Raw genomic sequence first — 22,974 nt, forward strand, 5'->3', positions numbered from 1 at the left:
ATAAGATTATTGCAAAGGGACTGGACTATGCTTAATACTGATGACTAAGGCTAATGAACTGTTGCCCACCCCCCTCATCATGCTCTACAAGTCCCAAGATAGATGCTGCTTCCGTTAATGTTCAAGTCTCTTAGAACTCCTGGTTGAGACATTCCAGGGGGAAGAAAAAGTATCAGAAATCTGAAACTCTTTCCCTTTCCTTCCTGTTCCCCTGAACCACCTGTAAGTAGAAAAAAGTGTTTAGATTACATTCATTTCCTCACCAGAAAGGACAGCAGAGAAATATTTGAAAGGCTGCGCGGCCACAAGCCAAGCAGATTGGTCAGGTCACCTCACTTTAACAGGCGCCCCATGGCTTAAAACTAAACAAACAAATAAAAAGGAACAAACTGGTTTTGTGCACTGAATTAGGATGAGCACAAGGCGAAGGAAAGTTTGAGATCTGAGGCCATTACGTGTTTGCTATAGTATGGTATCTTTTAAAAATGTAGATAGAAAAGGTAGGAAAATTCATGAATAAAACCAGCTGTTAAATCAGTGACAGTCTTACAGCTCATGCCTTAATCCATGTTAGATTCATACATATATATTAAAAAAATGATCACATAGGAACTAATTCCAGTACACGCGCAGTTTTCTGTCCACATCAAGGCGTTTTATTGAGGTATAAACTTTGCAGAAGATGAGGTAACAATTTGCATAGGACTTATGCAAAATAACTTCAATTAAAATTTATTTGGCATTAACTACTGCATGTGGAGAACAACTGATAATTCCCGCTTGTTAGAGTCTCCTCAATGCACAGTTCTGTTAATGCTAGTGGTAGGACCATGGAGAAGGTACAGCAGTTGTAGCTAATGAAACCGGCCAGATTGAAAATACTTTTCTAACAAATTATACATCTTCTTTGCAGAGGTTTGCATTAGAGATCACTGAAGCAGACAACGCTTGCTGCAATTTAGAGTAAGCTTGTCCAATGCAAAACGGAGGGTGCTCACATTCCTGCAGCAATGACAGTTCGGTGCCCGTGGTCTTGTTGTGTTGACTTTTGGTTGGTTTGTGGTGGTGTTTTTTTTTTAATAAAGCTTTTTAAGTTATTGGAATGAAAAGCCCCTGGTTGTCAAAGTTAGTACTCCAAATTTGGCACTTGAGATGTCAGGCCTGTCAAGGACAAAACATGGAAGTCTTGGTGAAGATACATTCTTGTGCTTTTGAACTCTCCTCTTACATACTTACGTGGAAATAAGTACAGGCTCTAATTCCTCAATTTCAGATTTTACAAAATTCTATCAAGGCATCGTTAGTGTAATCCCCTTGAAGCTTGCAAAAGAATTTCACTTCAGTCATGAAAAATACACAGAAAGTTACCTACGAAAAGTTCAGTTACTGTTTGACATGTAAAACATTCCTTGCTGGTGAATGTTAATATTCTAAGACTTAGTAGCAATTCCTGCAGACAGTAAGAATCATGATATCATTAGAACTATACTATAAAATGTACACAAGCATATTTAGAAAATTAACCATTGAAACATCAGTTGCCCATTGTAAGTCATTTTTCTAAACCAATTAAAAAAGATTATCAAAATACAAAACCAGCTTAAAAAACAGCCTGAGGTAAGAGTTAAATGCAAATAGCAATATTTTTCTTAAAAAAATAGCTGTATTGAAATTCTAGGTACTTAGAAAGTCACTTACTGTCAATAAAAACTTTTACTAACAAATGTAAAGAGTACTTTAACTAATACAAAAGTACATAAACATTGTACACAGATTAAAAGTAAAGAAGTACAATACTGTACTTTCATTTCATTTAAAAATATATAGTTATGACAATTCAGACTTTCACCATACACACAGTTAACTGGCTTTGGATTAGCTGCTACTGTTGTCCATGGAACAGTCAGCTAATTCTGTGTGCTGCTGACTGTCAGCTGTGCTGGGACATGGTATTTTACCGGGTCCGTTTGCCTGAGTAAGTCGTTGGCTGTAAAACAAAATGTAAGCTTGAGCCTTGCATACTTCTTCCATAGTGCACATGTTGAGTTTTGAGTCATTGCAGTGTACCCAAAATCCTGCAGTGAAGAAATACACCAAAAAAAGTCATCAGGATATTGATTTGAGGTAATTGCATTGTATTTCATAATTAATTACTGAGTCCCCTTTAACAAATTGCGTAGAGGTATTGTACTGTTTCAGTGGATCTGCTGTACTTGCCTCTACATTTTAAAAGCCCAGCTTGGAGCTTGGCTTCCTCCAATTTAAGAATTTATGGCCAGAACACATTTCACAAGCCAGTACAAAAACTGCAGAGATTTGGTCTACAGAACTACAATTCTCAGTCCAGGCAGTTCAGCTACATACAAGTGGCTCCTTTTTGCTCTTGCAAAAAGACAGTAAGCTTATCAGTTCAGTAAGCTCATCAGTTCAAAACTGCAAACTCCCCTTTCTCCCACTCTCCTTATTTTCCATGCTGGTTCCTACCTCCTTCTGAATTGTAGCAGTAGGCAGTGTAGTGCCCTGAGCCAAATCCTTTCCCGTGGTGCATGACCACAGCAGACAAGTCGTAGATGAAGCAGTCGGGTAGAAGGGACTTGAGGGATTCTCTGCAGCAATAAGGCTCCATGTTCAGCATTTGATCAAAGTGAACGTGCACGCCGATCTTCTCACGATGATTGCGTCCTGACCACCTGGAAAGTCAAGTCAAACGAAAACTCACATTTTTTTTTTTTCAAAGCAAGAACAAAGCATTCTGAATGATATTTTAAGGTAACAAGTTTTCACTATTGTCTTCATGCACAAAATAAATGCAAATATGCACGCTTTTAGTTCTAGGCTTCCTCTTTCACTTCCCCTTTATTTCAAGGCCTCGCAAAATGTGTCCATAGTACCTACTATTCTTATCTTCTGAAATATCCTTTTTAAGATCTGTTTAATGGTGAGTGGCAAGTACTTCCCAGGTATTATATCTATCTCATCGGTATTTCTCTTTTATTCTATCTCATTTGCAGTTTTCCTTGTATTCAGGACAGACTCTGTACTAATAATGCATGGACTACGAATTCACAGAGACACAATCTCCACTTCATCACCCTTAGGCTAATGCATTAATGTATTTGGTTATATGAATACGAGATTTTCACTTAATACAATCTCGCTTCGTGCATTAGTGAACGTGAGCATTTACCTGAAGATAACACAGATTAATTTTTACCAACAGAGTTCACAGCGAGGTTAGTAGGCTTTGATTGAAAAGAAGGATGAAATAATTTTGGTATTAAAGTAGCAAGTAGTTGCAATTCAAGAGGTCTGTTCTCTACTTACAGCATATCTCATTTATGTTTAAATTAAACAAGAAAAAGAAATTTCTAATAACTATTTCTCATTATACTGGTAAACAGAAATGAAACTGATGCTAGACAACACTGATCCTAACCAATGGAAGAGTGGGACTGAACTGGTCAGTTTGCAACACCGTTTGATGTGGTACCACTTACCTGAACCGTTTAAGGTGTAATCTGAGAACCTGAGGTAGTCGACACACCATAAGCTGCTTCTGAGCTTCTGTGAGTATAACAGGTTTAGAAGAAAACTTCCTTCGTTTTGCTGAGGCCAAACACACAGTTACACAATACAAATCTCGATAACAGCCCTGTATTTCATTCTAAGATTAATCCACCAAATTTGCATGGACCTAAATAGCTCCTGTATGTGCCTCCTTGAGAAGGATACACTCCAGGAGCCACTTGGCAAGGATTATTTTATGATGCAAGTAGAAAATACTTGTGGTCACTCAGGTTAGTCACCTTAATTAAAAAAGCTTATGGATCTTCAGCTGGGAGTATCAGAACCCCCACTAGAGTGTGATCAGACTTTATCGTAGAGAAGCACCACACTTTAAAACTTCCTTTGAATAATTCCATCTTCTACATGGTAATAGCTTGTCAAGTGACCACACCAGGGACATAAGGACTTTATTTGCAACATGCTTTTAAAACACTCAGTATTTTTCTTCTACGCTTTCACTGTCAGTTTACTTTACATTTTACACAGAGAACATACGCTTGAGTACATACTGCCTTTACTCACTGTTGCACTGATCACATGCATATATCTTTCCTTCCAAAGCTTCGGTTTGTGTAAACTTGGCCAGCATTTCTGTCAGCAGACACGGATACTGAGATGACAGCTCCTTGCCGTTGCAGTGATACCTCTCAGGAAACTCCAGGGACAGGTCCCAGAAAGGTTCTATGGTATTGGATTTATTGTCACAGGCAAGACATGTAACCTGTAAAACAAATTTCACCAGTTGCTTACATTCAAAAACTTACTTTGCTAAAAGTGTACCATAACATAGCTCCAAAAAAAACCAAACCAAACAAAACACAACAAAAAAGCCAAACCATTTTATTTCCTAGTGATGACGGGTACAACCAAAACCAAGACACAGTCATTTAACAAAAGAAATGACACATCTAATTTCCTTTATCTGAAGCAGCATGTCCAATACTATTATCACAAACAGGTAAGTGTTCTTATGTTTTACTGAGAAAGAAAAGCAGTGTCAAAACGGTCGGCCTGGGACTGTCCAAGAGAAAGCAGCTGATGGGAGCCTCGGAAGTCTTTTCTCCAAAAAAGAAACACTCCAAAAGGAAAAATTACATGAAAGGGAAAAACTATAGCTTCAGTTAATTAAAAAAAATAAAATTAAATTAAATTAAAAACCAACAAAACCAAAACAAACCCACAACAACAGCTGGGGATTTTAAAGTCATATCCTTCTTACTTTGTAAGTCTTCCAGGGAAGCCTGGATTAGGAAGCAGACTTCTTCAAAGAAAAATGAACAGGTAAAAATAATTTATGTCTTCTTTCAGTAAGTGGATCCATCGTCACACTAGGGAAAGGACAAGCAGTAAGACAACATAAATAAAATGCCAAGAAGTGAAGCGAGTCAACCTGGAAAATGCAGATTATACAGCAGGGGACAATTAATTTATGATAACAATATTTAGGAAAGAACGTTAAAGCACTAGCTCTTCTAAGCTGAAATAGCAACACACTAGGTGTTGATTTACAACACGGCTTTATAAATGCCAGCTCAAGCTGCTCATAGGAGAGTGTCGTGTCATTTGAGTCCTACTCTGAAGAACCTCCACCCTTCCACGATACATGTGGATGAGTAACTTCTGTCAGCAGCTGAACCTACGCAGTGGGAAAACTCCATTTAGACTGTAACAACCAGAGTTCATAAAGGCTATAAAGAAATACCACTAAATATTAGGAGTTTATGTGTTTGAGACTAAAGGTATGTTCACCTTGGTGTGTTTAATGCAACCAAGTACAATACAATCTTCAAGAGTAGCCTGAGTTTTCTACTGTTAATGTTCTCACTTGCTTAGAAGTTGTAGTTGACCACTATCTCAAATCAGCTCCAATCTCACTGCTCTAGAAAAGATGCATTCTGAAATAAGTTGAATTTTCATTGGGTTCAGGTAGCTAGCTTTGACAGAACTTCCAGAGGCAGCCAACACCTTCCTGACCCTGTCCCCAGCAACTAAACTTTCCTGCTAAAAAAGATTAAAGGAACTCAAGATTTTCACACAGGACCTACTGTCAAGATACTGCTGTTTATCAGCTCAGAATAACAGCCAGGTGTGATGAGACATCGCCACTCATGTTGAACAGTAAAAGAAATACCAAATATCTCCTTAAGTTTGCACCTCAAGGGTAAACAATTGCCCAATTAAATCTCTGTGAGCATGCTTCCTGTTTAGGAAACCACCACAAGTTATTTGGAACAACTAAAACAAAGACGTAGTAATAAAGGAATGAAAATCCACGAGGGATCCAAATACGGTTATTTCACAGGCACGCCTTCATGTTGCTGTTCTACATAAATCCAGTGTCATTCTCTTCAGTTAGGTTAGTACGCCTAATCAAGTGTACAAATACACTCAGTTTTGTTCAAGAGCTCCTTTATTTTCCTCTGAAGTTTTGCTGTTACGTAATTATTCACTCTGCCTCATCTGTTGTTTCATGATCTGTCACCTTACGCTACCTTCTTCCTAGGTGTTCTTTTGAGTAATTATTTAATGCATTAATTAGCTACAACAGCTTATCCACAGTCTATGCATTAGCAACCTAATGCATGTGGGTATTTGTATAGCAGCACACACGTTCAGCAGGGGCGTAGGAAAGCTGCTAGTTGCTTTAAGCTCTAAGAAGGAGGAAATGCCACTGTTTTGTTCTTAGAAAACAAAACTTTGAACTCACATGGCAGAAAAGAGGAGAATCTTTGTTCTAATTTACACTGACAGGAGCTTCTTTTGTAAGTGCTAACATCTGGCAACGTTTCAAAGCCACAAACTATTAGTAATTCAGAGCTGGAATCTAGACTTGGAGACAAAATGATATGTTTGGCCACAGTTCAAGCTAACTCCAGCATAAACACAGAATGACTAATAGATTTGTGCTGTACAAATGGGTGATTTTGTTGGGCCAAAAGTTTATTTAATTGACGAGTTACTTGAGAATTTGTTGCGCACGAATGCATGCTGAAGATTAATGGGCTCAGGATGAAGTCCATACATGAACTCACTATAGACAATTTTAACAAGTTCTGAAGTTTTAAATTTAGTGTTTAATGTTAACAATCTAAGTTATTTTAAGATCCTCTTTCCCAACTAGTTAATAAGGACTATCCCAAAGAAAATCGCTCCAGCTTCCAACTTCTGCCTCTCAAAAAACTAAAACTGATGCAATAGTGCTGCTTCTCACCTCGTCAAGCAACTGTGAGCAAAGCAGATTTGTGCTGACAAAATTCTGCACAGCTCTGTATCAGTGTTCATTTCCTCAAATGCCAGGCACCCCTCCTCCCTGTGACGCTGCAGCGGAGTTAAACTCTTAAGAGTTATCTGGGATTTGCGTATTTGCCAACAGCCAAATAACCCGAAGTATTTGGATAGGTGTCCACCCAACCATATCAACCGCTGTGCGCTAACTGCTCCTGTGCACACTCTCTCTCAGGAGGTAAATCAGGGTTGGAACAAAGGTTGGAAGTGTTTTTCTTAGCCAGGCCCGAGCTTACAAATTGGATTACTCAACAAGTAGGAGGGTCCCTGCCCTTCTATGGAATCCATTTGGACTGGGTCTGTCCATCAGCACAGCCTGTACAACACCCCCATGCTTCTCTTTCTGTCCCAAATGAGACTCCTTTATCTCACACCCCACTACCATTGACACAGCACAACCCAGATTTTCTTTTTTCCATGAAAGGCACTGAAATTGTATGAATGGCTGAACAAGATGTGAGGTTTTTATAGAAAAAAAAACCCACAACAAAACAAAAACAAAACAACAAACAAACAAAAGCCCCAAACATGAACTCAAAAGGCTAGGAAAAAAAAAAAATGTACCTGTCCAATGAAACTTTTTATGGTATGAGTATACACAACAGTCATCGGGAAGCGAGTCTGCTCTAGCAATCTGGTTAGTGACGTTTATCTTTTTACAAATTTAGAATTTTATTTCACCTCCTCATTATATTCCATAAATGTTATTTTAAGAAGCCATAATGCTGTCACTTATAGCCAAGCTGGATGAGAAGTCTACATCACCTCAAAGCAAGTAAATTACTGTTTTCAGCTAGTCTGCAAACTCTACCTTATGTTCTGCCCTGGCCACCCTCTCATGCCTTGAAACATGGGTACTATATACAATTGTCTGGCTAACGCTCAGTATTCAATCATGGGGCAAAGGCCAGACTGAAAAGAGCTGGATCAGATTGCTTGACTCAAGCTAAGCATGGAGGCCACTCAGACAAGCATCATTGTGCCCACAATAATTTGATGGACAGCCACTGCCCCGGATAGCGTTCAGCCTAAATGCAGCCAAAGAAAATCGTTAACATATTGCCGCAGAAGAAGCCAACTCCATCAGCAGCTGTTTTGCCAACGTTCCCTGCGCTTGCATGGAAGAAAGACAACTTTTACCATCTCTGCTCTAATTCTTTTTTGGTTTTTAAGAACAGTAAAATGCCCAGTCCCATTTTTCTGCTGTCACTACTGCTTAAATTTTCACTATATGAGACATACATAAAAAGAGTAGTAATGGAATTTTTCCACAGCGAAGTAATCCAAGTAGAAGGGATTTCTAGGATACTGCTATAATACGGAATTCCACATGACAATCCACACTGTATTTCTTCAGCTACAAAAAAGCCAAAACTTAAAACGATGAGCACACAGCAGCACCAAGATGATCTGTATCTGTTTAACAGAATAAGATACGCATAACCACAGCAAACTGTGGTCTGTGATTCAATGGCCTCCTATAGATTAACTTAAAATGTCACCTTCATCTAGTTGGAAAGCAACTTGACAACCATTTTGTGATTCAGGCTACACATATCATAAAAGCACAGATACTAATACCAGAATATAGAAGCCAGTATAGAGGTCATGGCCCGTTTTAAGTGGAAATCCTCCGATTACCTACCTGAAGTTCTCATAGTTTTTTGTAGTCTGTTCAGTGGGAGATTTAACACCCAGCACTGCACGAGCCACCCTCAGCATTCTCCCCCAAACTTTTAACTCACAGCATACTACCCAAAACTGAAGGGTTTCAAACAACCCAAAATTGCACATTTCCCCTTCTCTCAGCCAATGTCTCCTGAAATACGCTGTTTGAACAAGTACATGGTGCAGGACTTGCAAAGACAGGCACTGCCTTTTAAAACTTCAAACATAGTTTACACTGTTTAGAATCTACATCACTTACTGGGTGTTGACATAACTCATTTCTCTGAGCACTGCACACTGTTATTCTGCCACGCCGAGCAGGGCCAAGGGGAAGCATTTTGCTCAGATTCCATCTTAAACATGATCGGGAAGTAATCAAACCTTTTTTAAGAGATCAAAAGCTAGTTTGTACTAGGCTTTGCTATAATAAATGGTGAATTATTGGGGAAAAAACCTCACAAGATAAGTTTGTCCTAAGAAGAAATGGTAACTAATCACAACTTTGCTGCAGAGGAAACTCGTTACTGAATCAGCACAGCCACTGCTCTTCCCTTTCACTGCTATGTTTGGTGTTGCTGGAAGAGAAACCTAGGCAAAGAGCTTTGCCTAAGGCACCACATTCAAAAGCAGTGGAATCCCCACAAGAGACTTCCAAAAACCACCCCGAATAGTTTCTAAAGGATTGCTCACCACTCCAAAAAGGAGTTAAAATGACATCGACTAGGCATTTCTTCGATCACTTACAATAAATTTGAATTTACTCAACGGTACTCTATAAAGAAATCATCAACAACTATTTACTGTTTTGCAACAAGTGTCAGTTCAGTAAAACACTAATAATTCAACATTTATTTTTTCCTTTAATTAGGTACTCATGCAGCTTTCACATAAATCAGCACAAACCTTATTTTTTCCCCCTCCCTTACTGGGTCTCTTTTAGCCACAGAAAATACTGATTGCCCTTCTCCATCAGCTTGCCTTGAATTACAAGCTATCCCTGATTAAACTGTTAGAGGGTCAATGATGTTGCAAGGTCATTCTTCATCTTTGAAAGGTCCTGGCAAGGTCATGGCAATCAGGGAAAGACATGAAGAAAGCGACAGTCCAGTCTTCAAGGACGAGGATCTGGGGAACTACAAGTCAGCCAGCACCACCTTGATCTATGGGAAAGCTGATGGAACAAGACCCAGAAATCATTTCCAAAGGTATTAAGAGTAAGATGAAGATTGGAAGCAGGCACCATCAATTTATGATGGGAAAAATCATGCTTGACCAATCTGCTGGCCTTCTTCTTACAATGAGATGATGGGTACAGATAACCACCATAACAACAACAGTTCATACAGGCTATAAAGAAATACCACTAAATATTAGGAGTATGCGTGTTTGAGACTAAAGGTATGTTCACCTTGGTGTGTTCAATGCAACCAAGTACAATACAATCCTCAAGAGTAACCTGAGTTTTCTACTGTTAATTTTTTCACTTGCTTAAAAGTTGTAGTTGACCACTATCTCAAATCAGCTCCAATCTCACTGCTCTAGAAAAGATGCATTCTGAAATAAGTTGAATTTTCATTGGGTTCAGGTAGCTAGCTTTGACAGAACTTCCAGAGGCAGCCAACACCTTCCTGACCCTGTCCCCAGCAACTAAACTTTCCCGCTAAAAAAGATTAAAGGAACTCAAGATTTTCACACAGGACCTACTGTCAAGATACCGCTGTTTATCAGCTCAGAATAACAGCCAGGTGTGATGAGACATCGCCACTCATGTTGAACAGTAAAAGAAATACCAAATATCTCCTTACGTTTGCACCTCAAGGGTAAACAATTGCCCAATTAAATCTCTGTAAGCATGCTTCCTGTTTAGGAAACCACCACAAGTTATTTGGAACAACTAAAACAAAGACGTAGTAATAAAGGAATGAAAATCCACGAGGGATCCAAATACGGTTATTTCACAGGCACGCCTTCATGTTGTTGTTCTACACAAATCCAGTGAAATGCTGCTGGAGCCCAGCGATAATGGTGCACCCCAGGGATCGATACCCAAGCAAACTATTGTAAACCCCCAGCAATTTGCAGATGACACAAACCTATGCGGAGTGGCTGATACATCAGAGGGTTGTGCTGCCTTCCAGAGGGAGAGGGACAAGCTGGGGAAACAGGAACCTCTACAGTTCAACAAAGAGAAATGCCACCCAGTGAGAATAACCTCAGGCACCAGTGCAGACTGGGAAGCAGCTCCCCAGAGAAGGTCTTGATGAACAAGCTGACCATGAGCCAGCAAGGTGCCCTGATGGCTGCGTGAGGCAGAGCATCACCAGCAAGTCCAGGGAGGTGATCCCTGCCCTTTGCTCAGCCCTGGTCAGACACAACTGCAGGGTTGGATCCAGTGCAGAGCTCCCCAGAAAAAGAGAGACCCTAGAGAGGCCACCAAAGGGTCAGGAAGATGATGAAAGGGCTTGGAGCATCTGACATAGGAGGAGAGGTTGAGTAAGCAGGGAGCACTCAGCCTGGAGAAAAGAAGCGGGTACCTTCCAGAAGAGAACAAGCACTGAGGGACTGAAATCAACTGCGACTTCAATAGACATTTTGGCACCTGCTTACAGTCCCAATTGGATTGAGAGGGAGGAGCCACTGTTCCAGCAGATCTGCCTCTGAAAGCACAGGTTTACAAGATACAGACTCCTTTGCCCAGGAACTGCTATAGTACAACTTTCTTGAGGAAACACTGGAGGAAGACTAGCATGTGAAAAAGGAAAGAATAGAGGAAAGTATAGAGGGGAAGGGTTTTGTGACTATATATTGTATCTTCACTTCCCGTAGATATACTTGGTACTGAGGTGTCACAGTGTGTACTGCAAGTAAGAAGCTGTAATCCTAAAAAGGTTATTGGGATAAATAATTAGATAATAAAAAGAAGTCAAGAGGCAATCCACCCATGCTATTCCTGGTGTTACTCATTACCTATAGTTTAGTATTCCATAAAACACAAAGATTTCAAGTAGTAGATGAGGAAGACTTATTTCAATCAGCTGAGAACATAACAAAACAAAAACAACTAACTCATATAAAAGGTGTGATTGTTTTGACATTACTTAAAGCTTTTACTAATCATCAAAGAATAATCTGCATAAAATCTCACACGCCCAATTTTCTCCTTTCTTAATCTTATATTCTAAATTTAGTTGTAGTGCTGAACAAGGCTGCCATTTCAATGGCAACATACCAATAGCAAACTCAGGATTATTACTTCCCTTTAAGTTAAAATAGAACAGCTAGAAGAGGAGGGAAAATGTTTTATTGCACATATGAAAGCAATGTGAAACTTAAGTAAACATACAGCTTATCTGCTTTGTAAGTGATCTGTGTGCTGTATCAAGAGCAGTTCATAGTATTCCTGAGGCTTGAAGGTCAAGACTGACTTTACTGCACTGGGGTATCTCACAGCATCAAATATCTTTAACTAACACTTTCAGTACAAAGGGATAGTACATGTAATAACTTTTTAGTGATCCTAAGCCAGAAGGCAACTGCTGCACAGAAACAAGCTTCTCAGTTGCCCTTATTCACTCAATTACAAAGTAGTATGTATACAATACTCTAGACTAAAATCCCATCCTATTTTTAACAAATGCAGCAGGCTGTGGCTCCAACTGTCTTCTAGAGAGAAACTGTAATACTGGTACAGCTTATAGGTAAAGTTAAGCCTACAAGGACAAAATGTTCACTCCTTGCTATTAAGAGCTAACATTGTCAAAGATGTGGTGATACAGCAAGAACTCTTTCATATTTTTCTTCAGCCCTGCATGGATGTTTTAATAACTTTTTTTTGTTCATGTTATTATAGCAGTTGGTGCCAGTACTGACACACAGCTAGCAAAATCATGATGCAGGAATCTTACTGAGGAAAGTAATGGCCTAATAGAGTTCTGAAAGTTCCTCCTTCCATGTGCAAACGCTGGGGTCTGAATCATTAAGATGACCTGAATAAATGCAGTCGAGGAGGAAACTTAAATCTTCAGGGGTTACCTTTTGTTTTCAATATTTATCATGTTCAGAACCACTAGTGAAGACTAAACTGGAACAAAGTAGTCGCAGAAGACAAAACATTAGTGTTGGACATTGGCTGTGGGAACTGCCTAATGAGCCAGGGAGAAATTCCTTCAGATAAAACTGCCTTAATTCTCTTTACCTTATTTCTCTCACTTAGAAACATTCTGAAGCTCATCAAGGCTGTATTTTGCACGCAGACATTGACCAGCCGCAGTAAAAGAGCTGTGTGCTGTAGTCACAGAAGTCACAGGATAGCTCAAAACTGTTTAATTCTCTCTCAGTCTTACTCAATGACACTTGAGTGAATCCTCACTAGTCACCTCCCTGCTTTCAGGAAGGTGAGAGGGTTTCTATAATAGTCACAAGCCTCTTCACATAATAGAGCCAAAAACAAGTGAAAGAAGTGGTACTGCTAAAATAATGCTTAGTGTCTTCAGAGCCTTGAAAATTCTTCCAAAAATGAGTCTGGTTAGAAGGCTTGGAATGCAACCAAGCCTTGCCAGTATACTAAAGCAATTAATCTATTTTTTTACTAACAAAATCACTACTGCGGAGAGGACTATGATTTTCAAATAGAAAGCTTTAATGACATAGTATCCAAGACAGTTACAATGCTGATAGGAGATATGTTAACTACCCCAATGGAAAGATTATGTATACCACAGAAACGTTCTTACACTGGGCCAAATGGAACACACAGAATGATCTGCTTTTAAGAGTAGATATAACGATTTCTAGTAGTTACACAAAACTTAACATGAGACCTAAAGCTAAGATATGCTGCAAACAACTCTAAAAGTCCTGTTATCTTTTTATAAAGTTTATAGATAACACAGAAGTGAACAATCCTACTTCAGGCAAAAAACACTTGGATTTCTACCTTCTCATACTGAAATACTACACCATCAAACAATCAGAAAAATGGGAATATCCACATTTTTGTTAATTGGTGTTAAATCTCTACTCCTTTACACAACGTATCCATTAAACACTTCTGCACTCCTTCAGTAACGTGTACATGCGTAATAAAGACCAATTCCAGGGGGTAAGACCGGCTCAACCTCTATGTCTGCTGCAATGTGGTTAGTTTCTAGATTAATTCAACAGAAACCAGCATTTGTTTGTTTGGTCAGTCTCAGACATTTCTACACACACAGTTGGGATATGCATAATAGTAAGAGGACACATTGACATACTTAACGGGAAGCTGAGAAGAAGGAGGAAAAAGGAGAGTAATCGGGGAAAAAAAAGGAAAGCAACCGTTGCCTCCACCTCACAAATTTGGTTCCTGTGTTGACAGAGCCTTCTGTATCTTTGTGTTGTAACAGAAAAGAAGTATTAGTATTTCCCGTACATAGCATCATGACATGCAAATACTCTGTAGTAATGAATCTCAAATTCAAGCTGTAAAACTGAAATAATACCCGGCTTGGCAACATTAAGTAATCAGTTTCCACTTAGACGAGACTAACACTTTCCTTATCAGTTTTTATCTAGTATCACTATTGTGACAAGCTAGATGCTTAAGACTGCAAATTTTTTATTCCTGCAAATTAGTTGGTGCTTAAGAGCAAAGATAAATATTTCTCAGTAGTCGTAAAGATGTGCTTTAAAATATCAAATGTAACACTTTAATGTTTATCAGGTGACTCTTCTATTTCAAGTTTTAGAAGTACTCAAATGACCTTTGCTCTGAAATTTTGTGTATTATATCCTTCCAATCCCTCCTCAGTAGTTATACATTTATTAACCTTTGAAGTATGACCATCACTGACCAGGATAAATCCATAACTACAAACCACTACACAGCTTAAAAAAAAATAATCATAAAACATACCTGACTTAATAGCTGTCCATGAAAAATGTTGTTAACCACATTCAACACCTGTTTTATAAGTTTTCTTTGAGAAGCGGGGATGAGAGCTGGGTATCTGGTCCCCGTAGTCTCCAGTTCCTGCTGCACTTTATCCAAAAGTTCACAGAGAAATTCCTGAGCATCTTGTTGGGCATATCCTCTGAAGGCTGGAATTAGTCTCCACACAGAATGAAGCATGGCAAAAGGAGACACCAGCGCCCATTTGCCAGACCACATAACTTGGAACAGAGTATGTAGCTCATGACAGAGAGAAATATGCTTTGAACTGGGCTCCCTGGGCTGAATAAGTTCCATATTTCTACTTTTTGATGCTCCCCCACTTAATCCAGAGGATAAACTAGGCCGCCTCACAGAAGATGATCCCTTTACTTTCTCTTGATTCACATGTAAAGCTGAGGCAGTTTTTGACAGGTGTTTAGATGAAGATCTGGTTTTACCACTGGTTGCTGTTGCCAGCAGTTCCTGAGTTTGGTTGAGATCAAGCTTTAAAAAGCACTCCCGAAAAATAAGTAAATGACTTAATACCTGCAGGATAGAATTCATATAGCACGTATTTCCCAGGTTTCTCAGTCCTGTTACCCCAGGAGTCACTGTGGGCCTTCGCTTAATTGGAGAGTCACTTACTTTTTTCAGTCTTACTTCACCTGAGGTATACGTTTCTTTCAACTCTGTCACAGATTCCATGTTCTGTGATGTTTTTTGCAGGCAGGGTGCTGTTTTTGAGGACATTCCTATTTGATTTTGTAAACGACTGCTCTTTCTTGGAGGCATCTTTTCCATCTCTGCTTTCAACTCACGCTTTCGTTCTTGCCTTCTTCTCCTAGCTTTGTCCCTTCTTTCCTCTGCTTCTTCCTGACGCCTTTCTTCTTCCAAAATCTTTTTTCCAGTAGGTGTCAACTCAAGCCACGACCTGAATATTTTGCCCAGTAACGCACGCCGTCGGTGCCACAGAGCTGTGAACATGCGGTCTTCATTCCGAAGCCAGGCTTGGGCACCACCATGTGAAAGGTAAGAATCATCACTTGTACCCATAGAACGCAGAATCCTCCCACTTCGAGTAGTGCACTCATAGTTCTGACTCTTGATTGCACTTAACGTACTTCGCAATAGTTTTAAATCACCAGTTGCGTTATCGTTAAGAACATAATCATCGCAGAGATAACAGAAAACATACAGCTCATTTACTTCCAGTGCCACTGGGTGACTGCTCTCCTGAAAGTGCTTTAGTGCATGTTCTTCGATGTATCTTCCACACGCCACGTGCGAGCAGCTGAGGCATGCCCACACCGATTCAGTGGTATTGCAGTCCACGCAATGCCATTTCTGAGGATTCAGAATGGAGTGGTCTTGGGACAGCCGCAGACGTCCTATGTGCTTACACTTATCCATTGTTAAAACCGAAATTGCAGAGATAGGCTAGCAAAACACATGGTCCAAACTATTTTCTGTCCATGATGCTTCAATCTGCAACTAAAAAAAATAATAAAAAAAAAAATAAACTAAAGTATGTATATACCCAATTATATCACTTTCACAGGTATCAGTAGATTTAGTTAGAATACACTGTTACAGAGTTTGGAGACTAACTCAACTTAAAATGGAACAGGCTACCCAGAGAAATTGTGGATGCCCCATCACTGAAGTGTTCAAGGTCAGGCTGGATGGCGCTCTGAAAAACCTGGTCTAACAGAAGGAGTCCCTGCCCACGGCAGGAGGGTTGGACTAGATGGTCTTTAAAGGTCCTTTCAAACCCCAAACATTGTGTGACTCTAAAACGTTCCTATTAATTCTATCCCAAAGCATACAGGTGCAGAAGTGCAAAGTTCACTTTGATTTATTATGTTTACACAGTGCCAACAGTTCAGACAAACGAGGCTTTATACAACTCAAACTCTTAATTAAACCACACCTTTAATTAAATCACTGCACCTTTGTGCTCAGGCAAGCCCATTATACCAGTGCTTTCTACAATAATGTATCTTCAATAACAACATTTCAGTATGTCATCTTAACACCTCTGAAAGAAAAAGTGTGACCTGGAAAAAGCAGAACTTGATTTCTTCAGAAGTCAGGAATACCATCAGATATCTACCTCGTTGTTGCAAACTTTATAAAATCAGCATTTTGAACAGATGTTTCTAATCCATGTATTAAAAATTTGGCTAACACTGGCTTACATCCTTTAAATAAGTTTACGTGGTAGCATTTATTTGTTCAAAGCTGCTGTATTTGCTTTCTCCCATAAAGTGCATTTACCTGAAATAAACAGGCAGGCTCTGACTAACAAAAAATAAGGAGACAATGATTCATCCTTTCTTTATGTTCTTACCATCTTTCTTTTGACTATCTCTTGCTGAGAGATATCATCTAGACACAAATAATGCATCAGGAAGTGATTATATTTGATCTGGGGTGTTTGTGCTCAGCATGTCCCTGATTAGAAGGACTAAATAGCACACAGCACCAGTATTATTATGCACAGTGCTTACCGTATGAAACCCAAAAGATTATATTCCAGCTATTACCCTGTTTCTCCATTTTACAGTTCTGAAATACACAAGAGGTTACTCAGTTTAGAACAGATGTCTGGGTTAGAATAAGCATTAGATTGAGGGAACCCTAATAAACAATGACATTGCCAAGGAAGGGAAACAGGTAAAAGGTTGCAGGTGGATAAGAAAGCAGCTTTCTTTTTCACCTGGTACTTAGATAAAAACTGTAGTTAAAAGATTTAACAAAAAATGGCTTTGATTGGTTAATTGGCCCATGGGTAGTGCCCCTTAAAATGTTACACTACAGATACCAGCCTAAGAACTATAATGACTCCCTAAGCTCACAGCATTGTGTGTGTTGTGCAGGTCTTATTCTGCAATGTAGTAAAGGTTGAACCAGCTGTAGTGCAACTGATACAGTGTACAGGCCCATGTTAATCATTCCCATTCAACTTATTTAAGAGTTGTCTTCAGTCCCTACTCCCTGCACTGAAGAGTCTCAGATGCCATGACCTCTGGGTACCCATTCAGTAATTCCCAGATTAAATACCAACCATAGTGTATCATGGGGGGTCGAGATCACTCCTGTGCTGTGGTCAACAGATCACAAAAATAATGGCTTGCTGAACGTTTTAAACTTCCTAGCATCCATAACATTAATTCCTTCTAACTGGCAGTTTATTCATAGGCTGCTGATGAGATTCTTTTACAAATAGTTGTGCACACTAAGTTTTCTTTTTTAGATTGTCTTTATCAGTAAGACCACTAGCTTTACCCCATGTCATCTCCTAGTCTGACAACCTGTTTTGCCCAACAAAGCTGAGCTTTTCTAAGACTGGCAAAACTCACATAAATTTCAGAATTGAAATATGTATGTTAATTCCTCCTGGAATATTAAAGTAATAACTACATAAAGTGTGCTGCAAGAATTTAATATGGTAAACAGGATTTTAAGAGATTAGATGTGTTTTGGGGCTAACAGAAACCGATTTTCCGGCACAGTGTATTAGTAACAGTCCTTTCCAGCAGGCCAGAAAAGAACACTAAACCCTGCCTTCCCACAGGGCTGTCCCCATATAGCAATGCTGGCAGTCAGGAGTCTGATGGGTCGACCCTTTCTGGTTTTGTTAAAGTCACTGTGTGAACATTGTGCCTATTTTTTCCTTCTTTTTAAATATTATATGGTCCAAAAAAATGCATTTTTCTCCACTTAAAAATATTATCAAGAGTGAAACTACTTACATGCGTCAATGTAAGCGATATTGGACTGAGGACAAAACTATGACTGCTGATTTCAGGACGACCACTGTGTAAACCAGGGTTGCACAATCAAGCCCTTCATGCAAAAACAACACGATTCTACGAAAGCGCAAGATCAGCGCCTTGGAGAGAAAAAAACCCCTCAAACCCCAGCTCCCCCACCAGCAACCAAGCCAGCATGACATTCTCCCACCTACATCGATGTGTGGAGAAAGGAGCCGGGGTGGAAAGGGGGGAGGGGGAGGAAACATCTTGCCATGGGAGGAGAAGTCTTTCTTCGAAGAAAATGTGAAGAAATCAAAATGCAGACTTGGGTCAAAAAGCCAGAAATACACGTGGAGACTGCAAAAATGTGAAAAGTACAAAACTGAAACCAAGAAAACTTCAGCTGAATGTCATGCAGCACACAGACAGCACGAATGTTTTAAGACGTGGAGCACTGAAAGATCGAGTCACAAAATTTAAAAACTTCACCTTAGAACCAAGACTTGCCAAGACAAATAGAATAGCTCAGGGAAAAACAGGAGTGAAGTGACAGATAATGGTGGAGAAAACCACTGCGTACTCGTTCCCATGCCTACTAGAAAGCAGCAGCTGGAATAAAACAGTACAAGCAAATGCTCCAACGTCAAAATTCCCTAAAGAAAGTTATTCAGCGGTAGTTTCTCCATTATTCTCTCCCGAGGTTCAGTTCCGTGCACACACACAAAGAAACTGCGAATTAGTTGACCAGCACTTCAGGGATCAAGCCACCCCCCCCGGCCCCGTGTTCTTAACACAGACCTGAGCTGTGGTAATCAAAATAACAACCACTAAAGTCCAGAATAGCACTGCTGAAAGCATTATGTTGTCTGAGAAAACAGATACACGAAAGTCTTTCCTTGCACCAAAGCTTTACAAGCTAGAAGTAACGATATACGGGATTTTGTTTTTTCATCGAGCCATATTTTAACCTTGTTAACATGCTGGTTTCCTTAGCTTGACTAAAGAATGTCTGGCAAAATGTACATTTTGGGTAACTCGGGAGGTGAAAAAGTACTCGATATCAAAAAAAAAAAAACAACAGCCTAGAAATCAAGAAAAGAGATATTTTTCTTCCATTTGTGGTCCATGTAAACAAAAGATTAATCTGCGCAGCTGCTAAATTTTAGCATTATAACTCTGAACATAAACAAAAGGAAATCTTTTGCCCTGAGTTACTTCCGTAATTAATTGCTTGGCATGTAAATGAAAAATCAAACAGTCTACCTCAAGTGTTAGACTAGAAATTCAGTACATAGTTTTACTAATATATAATATATATATATGTATACACTTTTGTGTGCTCGAGCGTCCTGTTAATTCTCTGGCTTTTAATCAGATGACCGTTTATCAACTGATTTTCACCAATTTCAAAGTACCTGCTAATATCTGAAAAAAAAAAAAAGAGGAATCACGGGTACTTTAACAACTCAACGTTTTAGATAACAAGTACGCTAACTACAAGGCAGATGTACTGCTTTACTACCTTCTTCAACATTTTAAAAAACCACAACAACAAAGCATTGACGTGCTTAACTTCAAGTTGCAGTACAGTCCTGCAGGCATAACAGTAAAAAAATCCCAACCGTAAAAATCAAAGCAGCACTTCAAAAATAATCTTGTAAATTATTTCAGATTTTTAACGGCACAGCCTTTGACAAGAAAACTCTCAGCGTCCTTTCTATGGAGCGATACAGATCGTTATTTAACTTTCTTTTCCTCCTTTTTTTTGCCAGCTAAGGAATGTAAGTAGCCACTTACCCCCGCGCACCAGGCACCGGTACAACACTACATTGTATCTACACTACAATGTATCTAATTGCACATAACCGCATTTCCTGCAGTTGAGCATTCGAGGTAAACAAACAGTTCGGATTGAAGCGCTTTCACAGAAGCACGAAAAACGCAGCGTTTCTTAAGAGTCTGGATTTACACCTGACAGTTCTTCCTATTTAGGAAAAATAAGCCTCTGTGACTGCTCTGACAGCTCCCGGGACACGGCCTGGCTACTGCGGCGACAGCAACTGCAAGTGCAGACGCCCCAGCCGAGTCCACCCGCGGCTCGGTGCCGTGGGACGGCGGTTCGAGCGCGCCCACGGCTGTTTCGCTGGGAAGTTCCGGCGCGTCCCAGCGCCCCGCGACATGGCGCGACAGTCGCCGGCAACAAGCGGCACGCAGGGAACCCGAGCGGCCGGCCCGGCAGCCTCCCCGCCACCCCATCCTGCTCCCCCCGGCCTCCCTCACCGCCGGGACAGGTGAGGGGACCGGGCCCCGCACAGTCGGCCGCCCACCACACACCGAGCGCGGTAGGGAGGCGGCAGGGCGCCTCCTGCCCGCCACCGGCGGGGGAAGACGGTCCCGGAGGGCCCGCTACAGCCGATGATACGGCCACCTCCGAGAGGGGCTCCCGCCCCGGCGGCTCCTCCCACGGCGCGTCCGGCTCGCCCCCGCGGCAATGAGCGCTCCTTCCTCAGGTGCCCCTCCGAGGGCGCCGCGCCGCCACTACTGCCCCTTCCCCGGGGGAAGAGGTGCCGCCGCCCCCCGGCCAGTGCCTGGTCCCCGCGGGGCTCGCCCCGGCCATCCCCGGGCGGCGCGGTGACAGAGCCGCGGTGACAGAGCCGCCGTCCCGCTCCCGCCGCCCGCCCCCGCACGCACCCGTCACCCGCCGCTGCCGCCATCTTGGGCGCCCCGAGCCGCAGCCTCCTCGGAGCGGCCCCTCGGCGGCGTCAGCGCCGCGCGGAGGCCGCCCCCACACCTCGGCCCCCCCGCCGCCCCCGCGGGGATCCCCGCTCCCCCCCCAGCCGCCGGCCCACGGGCGGGAACGGGCGTCAGGGGGTCCGCGGGGAAACAAGCGGCGTCGAGCCGACGGGGCAGCGCCGCTGGACACCCCCCTGACTCCCCACACACACCCGGCCCGAGCCGCTGCCCCGCACCCACCTGCCGAGCGCGGGGCGGGAACGGCCGATCGCCATGTGCCGGCGGCGGGTCTGTCACCAGATTTGTAGTGGCAACCGAAGCACTTCCCACGTCTCCTCCCACCTCCCCCGGCCTCCCCCGCCCGCTGGCGGCCCGCGGCCGGACCAAGCGGGCCGGTCCCACGGGGCCGGGCGCAGAAAGGCGGGCGGGGAGCGGCGGGGCCTCGCACGACGGGCGGGCGTGGGGCTGAACCGGGCGGGCGTTCGGAGCCGTTCCCCGAGGGGCTGCTGCTGCCCCCGGCATGTCCCCGCAGGGCACCTGTTTTCCCTCAGGCGGGTCTGTACCGTCCCGGGAAGAAGAGGAGCCTGAGGCTTGCCCGCAACACGTTTCCTCCTTATTTTCTTTCCTAGGTTTCCCTCCGGCTGGCCGGTGCTGCCAGGAGCCATTCCTGGCCCCAGCTGCCCAAACGTGATGGTCAAACACGGTTTAGAGAGGACCTCAAACTCCCTCACATACTCTCCACGTGTGCTGTTTGTGGAGACTTCTCAAGGCAGTTCACATAGAAAACAACCCAGCTCTTACCAGGCCCCTGATACCCAACTATCAAGTACTTTTTCAGTCTCAGGTTTCACTACAGAAACTTAAATAAGCAAAAACTTGTAAACTCACATCCTGCAGATGGCCTATTTTGTAAACTAGAAGCATCTTTACACTGGTCCTTTTGAAACTAAAGTTTCTGAAATGCAGCCAGCTCCTTTTAGCTCATTTCCAGTTCTGCTTGTCCTGCATTGAATTAACTGATACTTGCACATCCCTTCTGCTCTGTCCCGGGATGTACTGGGCAGCCATGCACAGTCTGCCTGTGTTTGAGGCAAGAGGTATCTGGTGAAAACTCCCTCCTGACTGGGCTAATGTTACTTTTTGCATCCATTCTGAAGCAAGTTGGCTTTGGGTTTATATGAACCTGCCCAGAAAGATGTGCACGGTGCCGACAGCAACTGCAGAAGGTGTTTGGGGTATGTGTGTGCTACTTCTTAGCTATGAGTGAGGGTTTGATGCAAAACATGAGCACTTCAGATCCCCCTTCTCGTTTTGGATCCATTATGCATCAGGATGTTTTCATGATGGCATCAAAATCTTGCACATCTGTTTCTGTGTTTCTAATCGTGTCATCGCTGAAAACGTGTTTTAGTTTAAAACTTTAAATGAAATCTGTTCTCCTCCAGCAGTGCTTTCCAGTCCTCACTGTTTCTAGTGAGGCTGCTGAGGCAGTGTGAGCAGGATGTGGCCTGGAGAAACACGGGGTTTTTTTGTTTGTTTGTTTTGTTTTTTTTCAGGGTCACTTTATCATGGTGTTTTCAGAAGCTCATAAAAATAGTATATGGCTAAAGTAAACTCACCAGGCTTCTCTCATTATTCCAATGTATTACTAACTTGCAACTTTAAAGTGAGGAATACTGTTGACTAATCAAAATATTTATTAAAACTGTTAATGCATGGTGATTCCACATATTTGCATATCCCTCTTTGGTGTTTTTATGACAAGTTTCACCATTTTCAAATAGCTATATTTATTTTTGTCACTTTAGTATCTCCATCTTGAGCAGGTTTTTCTTCAGTTGTCATTGGGAAACTAACCCTCCCATAGCCATACATCACTGGAATCCTCTTCCAGTTTTCTCACACTCAATATCTAAACCCAGTTCTGTGTCGATGTGTGTCTGTTGGTTAAGTGATGTTGGATCTGCTCTAAAGACTTGACTGACTCACCATCCCTGCTGCACCATCTTCACCTGCATGTGTTTTCACCTGAGCTCCTCAGCTCCGTAAGTC

The 22,974-nt window shown here is 41.8% G+C and overlaps 1 protein-coding gene and 1 long non-coding RNA gene across 9 annotated transcripts; one reads left to right on the top strand and one right to left on the bottom strand.

The window, feature by feature from the left end:
* Positions 1-633: 633 nt before the first annotated feature.
* On the bottom strand, positions 634-21,318 carry USP44 (ubiquitin specific peptidase 44). 8 transcript variants are annotated; one of them, XM_065043243.1, is made up of 6 exons: positions 21,163-21,318; positions 14,414-15,922; positions 4,090-4,288; positions 3,498-3,564; positions 2,485-2,690; positions 634-2,075 (listed from the first exon to the last, which is right to left on the bottom strand). In XM_065043243.1, the coding sequence occupies exons 2-6, from the start codon at positions 15,839-15,841 to the stop codon at positions 1,876-1,878; spliced, it is 2,100 nt and encodes a 699-aa protein (XP_064899315.1). In that variant the 5' UTR covers positions 15,842-15,922; positions 21,163-21,318; the 3' UTR covers positions 634-1,875. The 8 variants fall into 8 exon arrangements, with proteins under 8 accessions (XP_064899315.1, XP_064899272.1, XP_064899322.1 ...); XM_065043200.1 differs by having other exon boundaries at positions 3,498-3,606; XM_065043250.1 differs by lacking the exon at positions 21,163-21,318 and adding an exon at positions 20,881-21,018.
* On the top strand, positions 20,344-22,649 carry LOC135576612 (uncharacterized). The gene is made up of 2 exons (XR_010468432.1): positions 20,344-20,480; positions 21,552-22,649. It is a non-coding gene; the product is annotated as an uncharacterized LOC135576612 (long non-coding RNA).
* Positions 22,650-22,974: the final 325 nt, after the last annotated feature.

This window comes from Columba livia, chromosome 1, assembly GCF_036013475.1.
Source record: "Columba livia isolate bColLiv1 breed racing homer chromosome 1, bColLiv1.pat.W.v2, whole genome shotgun sequence".
In the NCBI taxonomy this organism is placed as follows: Eukaryota; Metazoa; Chordata; class Aves; order Columbiformes; family Columbidae; genus Columba; species Columba livia.

Bases quoted from the DNA above. Each gene is read 5' to 3' on its own strand.
- USP44 (XM_065043200.1), bottom strand. From the start codon at position 15,841: ATGGATAAGTGTAAGCACATAGGACGTCTGCGGCTGTCCCAAGACCAC. The intron at 4,289-14,413 runs GTATGTTTTATG...TTTGTTTTACAG, and splicing joins ATGGACAGCTATTAAGTCAG to GTTACATGTCTTGCCTGTGA. The intron at 2,076-2,484 runs GTAGGAACCAGC...TCTTCACTGCAG, and splicing joins CTGCTACAATTCAGAAGGAG to GATTTTGGGTACACTGCAAT.